The following is a 12,011-nucleotide window of genomic DNA, read 5'->3' as shown; positions in this document are numbered from 1 at the left end:
ACAGAAAATATAAGTTTGTGTCAAGTTACAATTTGTTGATGTTTTTCCCATTCAACATTTACGACCAAAAATTGACCTCCGATAATGAGAGCTAAAATATAGAATTCAATATTCTTTAAACTCACTATATCTACTCAAAATCTAAGTGCTATTCGATGGTTTATGGTGAAGTTGATCATTGTACTTATTGAAAACGTGCGCGCCTTCGATATTCTGGGTTTCAGAACATCGACATACACAATGATATTCATATTTTTATTCCCGTCATATGAAATTTACAACTAAAAAGTCGGAATATGTTCGAATAGAATTTTTTTTAATAATATTAGTTTACATATATCAAAGTTAAAATAGTTTACTAATCGCAATAATTAAAAATTGCATTTTTTTGTCATATTTAATGAAATATCTGGTAGTAAGAATGTACCTCCCAAAACGAAACAAGTTTGCTTCGCACATGTACCGGCAAAAAAATTGCGTATAAGCGCAGATTTAACTTGAAGACCAAATTTTTGAAACTGAAGGAATTTTATACTTATTCTACTTATTGATTTAATATTATTATTCATGTACGGAAGCTTTCAACCGACACTGTAATTGTATTTCTTTGTTGCATCACAACGAATAAGGCAATTGTTCTGAAATCATTACTTAACTTTGTCTTATAGTGTGTCACTTTTTCATTGTCACATTTTGTTACGGTGACCAGTTGGCGACTAAAAACAGACAATGCGAGTACGTCGTAAGAGTTAGATTACCGAAAAGTTACGTTGGAACTTATTGTAACTTAGTAAGATGAGATGGCAATTCGTAACATTATTTTGACTCCATTGTCACCATCATAATACGACTTGTTTCGTCGTGTTTGTTATGCGACCATAATGCAGCATCTGTTTTGTTTCTATTTTTTATTAACATGTTACATGTGCTACTTGGGTAGTCTACAATTGAGCAATTTGACGTCTCTGTTACTCACACCGATGCTGAGTGCGCAGATCTATTCATATACGAAATTAGAATGTGTGCGAGCCGAAGTCAAAGTTTGTTGTGGGTTCAATTTTACACTGAGGTAAAACATTTTTGACTCATAATCATACACTGCTAAAAATGGATACTAAAAAGTATCATCGATGATTGTTATATTACTGAATATCATTGACATAATTAAATCAGTATGAACATATACACATTCATCAATCTGCCCAATTTTTAACCGACGCATAACTCCTGTAAAATCGTCTGGAATTTTATTCGGAATTCAGCATGATTTCGAAATTTCGAAATCGAAAGATAGTGGATTTTTTTTGTTCCAAGAGGTTTTAATGAAAACCCTTCTGAAACCCTATACGAAAAAGTGTTCGGAGTTATCAAATGAGACAGCACATTTTAACAAATGAATCACGCTTTATGCAAAAATCTCACCGAATCTGACGAAACAACTTATCAAATCGGTTTTATTGACAGGTGTACAGGTGCTTATAATGACGGTCGAAAATCACACGTGAGTAATAGTTTACTTGCTTTATCGCAGTGTTATCTACTAGTGACTCGCCCGACTCATTCGAGTCGTCTTATCGTGGTCTTCGGCTGCAAATACGCACTATCGGAGCATAGGTCCAATCAAGGGAGGAATCAAGGAAGCTACTTCCTCTTTTATTCGCAGGTTGGCGGTTGATTGCCATTCACTCTGCCAGTACTGGTTCAGTTTCAATCGAACGCGCAGCGTATGTGAGAAAGCTCAAAGTTCACAAGTACCCAGTGACTCGATATTCAGTGATAACGTATTCGGTAAATTTCAATTTCAAGGTACCCGTGGTTTATGAATTCGAGCCCGGATTTGGTATTGAAAACATCGAAACGGGGACGCGCCGCACGTTCACCAGAAATCTCGTCTCAATTTTCCTTCGGTTCAATCGGGATCGTAGTTGGTTAACTTCATATACATGTGCATCAATTTTGCCTAAATCAGTACCCAGCTGGCCTAGCAGAAGAAATCCTCCGTCGGCTAAGTGCAATGAATTCATATATTCAAATTCATCTCCTTCACTGACTCGTTGATCGACTCGGTTGTTTCCTGCGAGCGTTACGGATCATAGCGCTAATAGGAAAACCTCCCTAAGTAGACTCACCGGATTAGAGCCAGAGAGAGAGCGAGAGAGCGAGAGAGGCAGAGGAAGAGGAAGACCAGTTTTTTTTTTGATTGAGCCCTCTGCGCACCCGACGACCCACGAGCGTTTGGTTTGTGCTGATGTTGGAGTTATTACCATTTTTTGTCTGATTCGTTCACGGTTTCAGGTCAGACCAGGAGCCGAATTAGAGCACTGTCGGCCGACGAAGTGAATCAGTCCAGTCAGAACGGTCAGTAAGAGTGGATACGCGGTTCAAAGAGGCTCCTTCTCGCATCCAGTGCTCGCGAACTCGCCAACGTTAGACACGGTCGAAAGTACTTTCTTGTTTTGCAATGCAAGAAGACGACAGTGGATTGGACTGCATTGGAACAGCCGATAGCACGGTGCACGTGTCCTGGCACCGTTGGTTCCGGCTGCTGGCAGCAACGAATCAAACTTTCGAACACGGGCTGATGGATTTCTTGCAGGACTACAAAGCCGGCGAACTGTCCGGACACTTTTTCGCGGGATCACTGGCCTATCTGTTGGCGATCGTAGTAGGCTGCTGGTTGTGCTGGAAATTTTACTATGGAGTCGTTGTTTGGAAAAGGGTGAGTTGTTATCTTCGGTATGTTTCAAGCGTGCGCTTAGCTAGAATAGGCTGGAAAATCACGTAATACATGATTGCGAAAATATTATAGTTTATTATCTCAACCGAAAAGATATGGTTGATTATAAATGATCAACAAGTATAGTATAAATATTAAATATTAAAACAACTTTTAGTTTTTCTGAGTTATGTCTAATCACCTGATTACATGAATGACTCATCACAAAATGTAAAATTCACAGAAATCCCGATCAGATGGTCATAACAGAATTATAACAACTGGAGTAATTTATTTCAGAAATATTTTGGTACAAATTTTGAAATATTTTTGGCTGGTAAGCTGTTAAAATAACAAAAAAGACTCTAGCGGGAACAAAACCGTAACAGATTTTGAAACGGTTATATCACAATTATTCTTGAATTTGATATAGCTACAGAAGTCCGAAAGCAGAAATTTATAACAAAAATAATAAGCAGAAATTTATAACAAATTAATAAATTAGATAGCAAATTTAACACAGAAAAACTATATCACAACCAACTTTTAGCATCGTTTCAATCCAAAATTACTGAATAATTTTTTTTTTCATTAGATGAATAATTTATTTAGTAATCTGATTTCTTCTTTTAGTTTTTTGAAATTTCGATCATTATATTTCGATATGAAGCAACAGAAGAACACATTTTTCCAATTAATGAACGTTATCATAAGTCTTGCAAACGAAAATAAAACATCATAACTGATTTTGTTATTATATTGTTATCATAAATTTTAACTTTCAACTGCTTTCATTTGTTAAATATCTCAAAATAACACAAATTGTTATACATATAAACTGTTGATATACTTGTGTTATGATTGTGTTATGTGCATCTGATCGGGATTACTCTCAATCCTGCGGGATTAAAAGCTTTTCTCGTATTCTGTAGATTTTAGGGCCATATCAACTTAAATAAACAAAGCGTACTTAAATCAGGGAGTGTGCCTATTTGTTTCCAGCAGTGACATAATCAAGAGAGGGGCGAAGCCAAACATCAATGAAATACCTTTCTCCTTCAAATCGAATGGTCGTTGTAGAAACGGTATGATGGATGTAGAAATGCTTCGGCAACAGGGACTAACATGGATGTTACTACTAAAAAGATGATTTTTTTTAAAGAGAATACGCCTTACTTTGCAATAGGGTGCCTTTTCAAAATTCACTCTGTACGCAGTAATGGGCAGAACTTAATCGTTAAAATCTCTTGTTGTATTTAAGCAAAGACATCATATTAACCCTCCGTCTGACTGATGGGTCCAGCCAGACCTTTTTCGTTTTTAAATATTTATAATACAGACATTAACACACTTCTAATTTACACCGAAATACGTAAAAGATACACGTAAATGAATAGGAGTCTGGTCAGATCCATCAGACTGACCGAAGGTATAAAAATATCTGTCAGACGGAGGGTTAACAAGATATTCAGCTTTCACATTTCCCGAACAAATTATTGACAACATCCTTTTTTGCGAGCATGGCGCCCTCAGGTTCTTCCGTATCAAGTTTCGTACATAGAAGTAGGGGAAAGAAATGTCAAATTCGTGTGCGCCAAAATAGCAGCACTGCTGTATGGGTGACATGATATGTTGAATGTGATGCCGTGCGATGGCGTTGCAGAACTGAAGATTGATTTCGCTTCAAGCCGACAGGGTCTGGTTTAAGGTAACAATATAATTTTCCCATCGAAATTATGTTCAGCAATTTATGATCAAAGTTTCAGTGGTATGAGATGACCACAAATAACTCGAAATTGAAGTTTTGTAAAATGTTTGGTATGAACGAACATTATGGTGAAATTCAATGCAAAAAAGGCGCACAAAATTTCAACCGTATTAATAGAACGAATCATCGCTCATAGCGTACATAGAAATACGAAATATTTTCAATTATTGAGTGCAGTGTGTTTACGGCACGTTTTGTTCGCTAGTAAAACAGACACTAACTACTATGTCATCCGCCACACCCGCAAGGTGTTGATGGGAAGGATTCCCGCGGCCTTAGGAAAACTAGAACCAACCCAGCACTAAAGAACACAACGAAACAATTTATATTTAGTTTCTTTTTAGTAAATACAATGTAGATTATCCAGTCAGTCACTGCCGTTGAATGATCTAAAGGTAAAAGCAAAGTCCTGGCATTACATTCCTTTTGTGGAATTTGGCCTTTCTGTTTCAACAGACTTCGCAGCCGATTCTTAGTGTACAGAATCATTGCATGGCTAGTACTATGGATCCTACTGACACTAAGAATCCTTCCAGGTCGGGGCTCGAACATGATCTAAAGGTTTGAGCCACAAATAAATTAATACTAGTAATAATATGTTTGCTTACAAACCATGAGTATTTTAATTGACTAATATGAGGAAGACTGATTGGTGCATGTTGTTTAGGACGGTCTATTTAGTCATTGAATTTATAGCGTTTGCGTTTCTTGTCTTGTCATTTGTATGACGCAAAACTCTCACTTCTCATTTATATGACTCAAATCACAGGTCGACGAATTGACTGTGTTTTAAATAAAGATGTAAGGCATGAACTGTGCACTGCAGTCCGATAAGCTTGTTAGAACGGAAGAAAATATTGTAAGCAGTTTGTTGATATCGATTTATTGTTATCTATGCGAAATATACTTCCAAAAACAATTCGTCGAGAATTTTAGTGACCCTTAATTTAGCTACCCACATCTTTTAATCATCAAATTCACATTCATTGAAATGAACAACTGACCATAACATGAATTTGCAACGAACATAAATAACATAAAATCTCGGTTGATTTTCCAGAAGGCCGTAACAGCAAGTGACAGTTTCTCTTTGTTTACTTTCTCTTCTATTAATTACCAAGCGGTTTACACGTTTATCACTTAACTCTTTGCATAGAATGATGCTCGAAACGTTCGACTTCCAAACAGAACTGTGAAATCCAAGAAAATCTTTTTAGATCACATCACAATAATCGAAAGAGAGAGTGAACAAAGAGAAACTGTCACTTGCAGTTACGGCCTTCTGGAAAATCAACCGAGAAATGGGAAACATACAATCATTTTTACCGCAATTCGATGAGAAAAATGTACATACACACTTAGACAAAATCGTGTAAATTTACGTCTCTATAGATAAACATAAAAGAAGCGTCGCAATACACTTCAATTTACAATACACAGCATGTCAAAATAAATCATATTATAAACCTGCTATAGTTGTCATGGGAACAGACACAACAATTATGTTTACATTTTAATAGATGTAATATTTAGTCATGTGTCATAGTTTTTCTAACAGTGTGTATAATATATAATATACGAAGAAATCCGTAATGTTTGGTATAAACGATCTCCATATTATTATTAGGCCCATAGTTTTTCCTATTGGTCACCATACCATTTCCCAGTTGAAATGGATGAAAAAATCGATTTTTTAGATCTTTTCTAAGACTAAATTTTTGAGTAATCCGAACAAAAATAATATATAGAAAAAAAATACGATTCATTGTTACAAAACTTCACAGTGACGGTAGGAATACATGTCAATATAAGGTTCTATACTATTAAATGAATTGTGAAAAACCTTTTTACAATAGAATGTATAGATTGTTAAGTGTCGTAACAATTGAAATTCCTCAATTTCCTCATACATTTTTCATGGGAAACAATAAAGTGTACAGTACAGTTATTGTTCAGAACATCACACGTACAATACAGTCAATTGTTAATCCTAATAATAATATATTATATCATTAAAATTGAAAATCACACTCAATTGTTTCAGCTGTAAAATCAATGATTTATATTTTTACGGAAACCACAGAGCCGATTTTTTGTTCTATTTTTTGGATATGTTGTCTAGAAATGTCAATAATTTCTAGGCAAAGTGCGTAGATATGATGAAGTTGTGATTTGGTGGTTAAAAACGCTAATTGTATAGCGGACCTTACACGATCATTAAAAGTGTCATTACTAAGTAATGACACTTCTGCTCAAACGCTCGTCATTACTGTACTTCATTACTTTTTAGCATTACACGTTCATTATTAATGATGAGTATTTGTAACTACTCCAGCAATAGCAATATTTTTATTTTCGTTTAGCCGACGACGTTTAGCTGAAAATGAATTTGATTTGCCATTGAAACTTTAAGGCTAATGAAATGTTAACAATTTAAATCTACACTTCGTCATTTCTTCGCGTATAGTTCTAAAGATATCCAGCACTTCCACAAAAAAAGAAGAAGAAATAATGTTGGTAATGTTGGAAAATCCAGAATTCCATCATTACTCGTGTCATTACTGAACTCGTAGATCTTACACGATCATTAAAAGTGTCATTACTTTTTAGTAATGACACTTTTAATGATCGTGTAAGGGCCGCTTATAAGTTTTCAGCGGTTTTCATGGTTTGTACATAGAGAGAGTACTACGTAGATCTTTCTTCGTAGAGAAACGAATTTTTTCGTTGTCGAGTTGTCATTTTTTTTAAATTTAAAAAATATGATTACCATTACCAAAATGTTCGGCGAAAATGTCAGTAAATATGGGCGAATATTTTGTGTCATTTTAGCTTTGACAGCCGTCCGTTCCATGGTCACTAAGGTAACCAAAACGCTATATGGAAAGTGGCGCGAAACGGTGCATTTTCAGCATACATTTTCACCCCATCGTGGATGGGGAAAATCTAAAGTCAAGACTGCAGCTCTCCAAAAACAATTTTTTGATCTCAAATAAATATGGAAAAGTTAGAAGGTTAGAAGGATGAAATTCATTGCAATTGTCCATGGGATCTTTTTTTGTTTATATTTATGGATCTTTTATGTGAAGGGTATGATAAAAACCTGTTTTAATCCACCTAGTGGTGTAATGATGCCTTTCTCATATCAATCATACTATCATATATAATACTGTGGTATTCTTCAAAATTATTTTTCTTCGATTCTTAAAAGAATAACCGAAATAGATTTGTTTGACCGTCTACTGATAAAAACTATCAATTGGAAAAGATTTGAGGTCGATTTAGAAAACTTTTTACGGTTTTTCACACTTTTCAGTGATGGTATAAAATTTTTAACACACTTTACCCTATCACCCTTATTCTGAATAACGTCGTATCGTTTTTTCCCTCGTATTTCATTTGTATTCCCCATAACGCTAGCAAAATCAAAGGTAGCTATGATTCGATCGAACCACATTCGATCGAAAAATCAATACGTCGTTATTCAGAATACCTAAGTTTGTGAAAATCGGTAAGGCCATCTATGAGAAAAGTTAGAACACATATTTTCATTTTTTTGCACATTTTACCCCATAACTCCGGAACCGGAAGTCGGATCCGAATAATATGCAGGAATTTTGTATGGGACCACAATACCTTTCATTTGAATCTAGGTTTGTGAAAAACGGTTCAGCCATCTCCGAGAAAAGTTAGTGCAAAAAACGTTACATACATACATACGCACATACACACACACATACACACACAGACATTTTGCGTACTCGACGAACTGAGTCGAATGGTATATGACACTCGGCCCTCCGGGCCTCGGTTCAAAAGTCGGTTTTCACAGTGATTGCATAACCTTTCTATATGAGAAAAGCAATTTACCCCATAACTCCCGAACCGGAAGTCGGATCCAAATAATATTCAGGAATTTTCTATGGGACTTCAAGACCTTTCATTTGAATCTAAGTTTGTGAAAATCGGTTCAGCCATCTCTGAGAAAAGTTAGTGCACTTATTTTCACAATTTTTTGCACATTTTACCCCATAATTCTGGAACCGGAAGTCGGATCCAAATAATATTCAGGAATTTTGTATGGGACCACAAGACCTTTCATTTGAATCTAAGTTTGTGAAAATCGGTTCAGCCATCTCCGAGAAAAGTTAGTGCGAAAAAACGTTACATACACACATACGCACATACACACACATACACACACACAAACATTTTGCGTACTCGACGAACTGAGTCGAATGGTGTATGACACTCGGCCCTCCGGGCCTCGGTTCTAAAGTCGGTTTTCACAGTGATTGCATAACCTTTCTATATGAGAAAGGCAAAACATATCTTTGAAAATTTAGAATTTTTTCTTTAAATTGAATGACTAAAATCTTCTGTTTCATCGTTTCTTAGCATAGTTTTATTTGATTCAAACAAATGTTTGAAGCTGACTTCAAGACTCAATATATTAGGGCATGTTCAGAAGTGTTCTAGTTCTAGATGTATAATTTATGTCAGTTACAAAATTTAAATCTGGATTTTATAACAAAATAAACTGGCAGCCCCAGCAGTGTTTTACTCGTGTTTCAAATATACAAAAAAATAGAACGGCATCGTAGATCAGTTTTAAGTTTGACAGAAGAACTGGTCGAATACATAAAACTAGAACGGCTTGCTGGGGATACGTTTGTTCCAGTTTCTGCTCTATTATAGATCTTCCATGTAAAACTTCTAGCTGCTGAATTTGCTCTTAGGGCATATTCAGGAGTGTTCTAGTTCTAGATGCATAATTTATGTCAGTTTTAAAATTTAAATCTAGAAATTATAACAAAATAAACTGGCAGCCCCAGCAGCGTTTTATCTGTGTTTCAAATATAGAAAAAATAGAACGGCAGTGTATACCAGCTTTAAATTTGACAGTAAAACTGGTCGAATAAATAAAACTAAAACGGATTGCTGGGGATACGTTTGTTTCAGTTTCATTTACATTATAGACCACTCATATGAATCTTGCAGCTGCTGAATTTGCTCTTAGAATCTAATGTGTTCTATTTCTATGCGTGCAGGTATATATTTTCGAATCATTTTTCAGATTTTGTTTACCATTTTGCCCCAGTCTCCTATAATTCACGAAAGCGCCACTCTCAACAAAAATCACTTCTGTCTAGGTTAATTCGTTTTACTCAAAACTAGGTTTCAGAACTTAGTTGTTTTAAATTATCTTTACTTGAATTGTATACAATTTACTTACATTAAATTATGATTGGTTCGAACTCTGATATTACCCACTCAAGTTTTTACTACTGAGAAAGTTTATGTTTGAAATACTCAATATTTTCTATTTCTACTGCTTGCAGGATCTGACCGACATCGGCTATAATCACATGTTGGACAATGAGCGCATCGGCAAAAGAGACCGGAAACGAATCCATACGATTAACCGGCTGCGTCGGTTAAGGAAGGTAGGTCAACGAATTCCACCGCCTTTTCCGAACGGATGGTTTGGCATCCTGGAATCGGAACAGCTCCTCACCGGACAGGCTCGGAGTGTCGATTGTTTAGGTAAGAAAACCGATTGTAATTTTTGTCAGTATCAAAACCCACATTCAACTTCATTCAGGTCAAAACTTCGTCGTTTTCCGTTCATCATCGGGGTTGGTCAACGTCCTGGATGCCTACTGTCCGCACCTGGGTGCAAACTTGGGTGTCGGTGGTGTGGTACGGGGAGATTGTATCGAATGCCCGTTCCACCACTGGACATTCGATGGAAAGAACGGAGAATGTACGAACATCCCGTACAGTAAATCCGGTATCGTTCCAAAAGTGGCCAAAGTGAAGAAGTGGAAATCGATCGAGGCGAACGGATTCATCTTCGTGTGGCATCACATAGACGAGCAAATCGAACCGTGGGAGCTGACCATCGTTCCAGAAATTGAAAACGGCCAGTGGGTTTATTACGGGAAGAACGAATTCTTGGTGAACGCTCACATTCAGGACATCCCGGAGAATGGTGCCGACGTAGCGCACTTGTCGTCGGTTCACGGGCCCAACATGCTATCCGGAAGCGATATTCGATACTTTCGGGCATCGTGGGCTGAGTTCGGAATGCACACCTGGCAGGCGAAGTAAACCGGTTATGACCCTATAAAAAAAAAGTCACTATAAAAAAAATTTCCCATCTTCCACAGTTGGCATGCTCCCGAGGAAGCGGATCCTCCTCACATTGCCCGTATGGATTTGCAGCATGCCTTCCGTTTCTTCAACAAGTGGGAGGTTTGTACGGTCGATGTCAAAGCCTACCAGGTGGGCCCCGGTTACGTGCAGCTGAAGATGCAAACCGGGTTCGGACCGATGGTTGCCCTCCAAACGGTGACTCCGGTTGAACCGCTGGTGCAAAAGGTTATCCATCGATTCTACGCTCCTCGCAGTTTAGGCAACGCATTCTTCCAGAAGTTTGCCATTTGGGCAGAAAGTGTTATGGTGACAAGCATTTCATATTTGTTATCACTGATCAGTGTTTATAATTTTGCGTTTGTTTTTAGTTCGAACGAGATATGATGATTTGGAACCAGAAGCAGTTCGTCGAAAGTCCGCTGTTGATAAAGGAAGATCGTCTGATCAAGGCATACCGAAAATGGTACAGCCAATTTTACTCAGAGAATAGTATCAGCTATGCACTGGCTAAGGAAAGTCTAGATTGGTGATAAACATAATGGAGATTGTTTTTTCTATCTATAATTATAATTAGCAGTAAGATTTTAGTTGTCTGTGATTACCGAATATTGCCAGTGGTATAAAATAAAGTTAGATTACATTGATTCGCTGTGCTTATGTTTGTTGCTCGTGAAACTTTGATCGAGGGAATGCGGGGCAAAGCGGTAAGTTATCGGTAAATCACTGCGCCATTTACCATAGACAGTGTGAACTTTGTTGGAAAAGTGGCGTGATGTAATTCTAGACGAAGCAGCACATTCTGATCTTGTATTGCAGAGTTTTGGAAAGCTAGTTAAGGGGGGAGTAAGGGATAAATTGAATCGAAAAAACATTTTCTTTTGTTTTGCGGAGAAACAGATTAAACAAATTTATTCAAACGTTTTTTACATTATAGAGCATCATTAAAATAATATTTAGGCCTATCCCCGTATATTAATATTGAAAAATAAGGCGGTAACGGAGCATTCCCCAAAACCTCTTTTGAAAGTCACGTTGAACGGTGAACAACGACAACTCGGTGTAGAATTATTTGAAATCAAAAATATTCTTAAATTTGCTTAATGTACGAACTCCCCTTCGCCGTTCCCAAGTTATTTTTTAACAGTTCCTGACATATTTAAGCAATAAACGCTATCTTATGCTAAATTTTCCGCCAATTTTAAGGTGAAAAACTACCATAATACGAAAATGGGAAAATTTCAAAAACGTAGTGAGGAGGCATTTTATACCAAGAAAGTATGTTCCAAGGTTGAAAAAAATCAGTTCAGCAGATTTTCAGGTTCGTGTTCACGGACTTCGAAAAAATGGTTTTAAGAAAAATGCGTTTAA

The 12,011-nt window shown here is 36.7% G+C and overlaps 1 protein-coding gene across 1 annotated transcript; it reads left to right on the top strand.

Moving 5' to 3' along the window:
* The first annotated feature begins 1,675 nt into the window (after nucleotides 1-1,675).
* Nucleotides 1,676-11,251, top strand: LOC131426128 (cholesterol 7-desaturase nvd). The gene is made up of 6 exons (XM_058588580.1): nucleotides 1,676-2,238; nucleotides 2,296-2,719; nucleotides 9,827-10,031; nucleotides 10,090-10,594; nucleotides 10,658-10,949; nucleotides 11,012-11,251. The coding sequence occupies exons 2-6, from the start codon at nucleotides 2,462-2,464 to the stop codon at nucleotides 11,171-11,173; spliced, it is 1,422 nt and encodes a 473-aa protein (XP_058444563.1). The 5' UTR covers nucleotides 1,676-2,238; nucleotides 2,296-2,461; the 3' UTR covers nucleotides 11,174-11,251.
* The last annotated feature ends 760 nt before the right edge of the window (nucleotides 11,252-12,011 follow it).

Source organism: Malaya genurostris, chromosome 1, assembly GCF_030247185.1.
Source record: "Malaya genurostris strain Urasoe2022 chromosome 1, Malgen_1.1, whole genome shotgun sequence".
Lineage (NCBI taxonomy): Eukaryota > Metazoa > Arthropoda > Insecta > Diptera > Culicidae > Malaya > Malaya genurostris.
This window is presented reverse-complemented; position numbering and strand designations above follow the sequence as displayed.

Excerpts from the sequence above, each read along its gene's own strand:
- LOC131426128 (XM_058588580.1), top strand. The coding sequence starts at position 2,462 with ATGCAAGAAGACGACAGTGGATTGGACTGCATTGGAACAGCCGATAGC. Across the intron at positions 2,720-9,826 it reads GAGTCGTTGTTTGGAAAAGG|GATCTGACCGACATCGGCTA; the intron begins GTGAGTTGTTAT and ends TACTGCTTGCAG. Across the intron at positions 10,032-10,089 it reads TCGGAGTGTCGATTGTTTAG|GTCAAAACTTCGTCGTTTTC; the intron begins GTAAGAAAACCG and ends AACTTCATTCAG.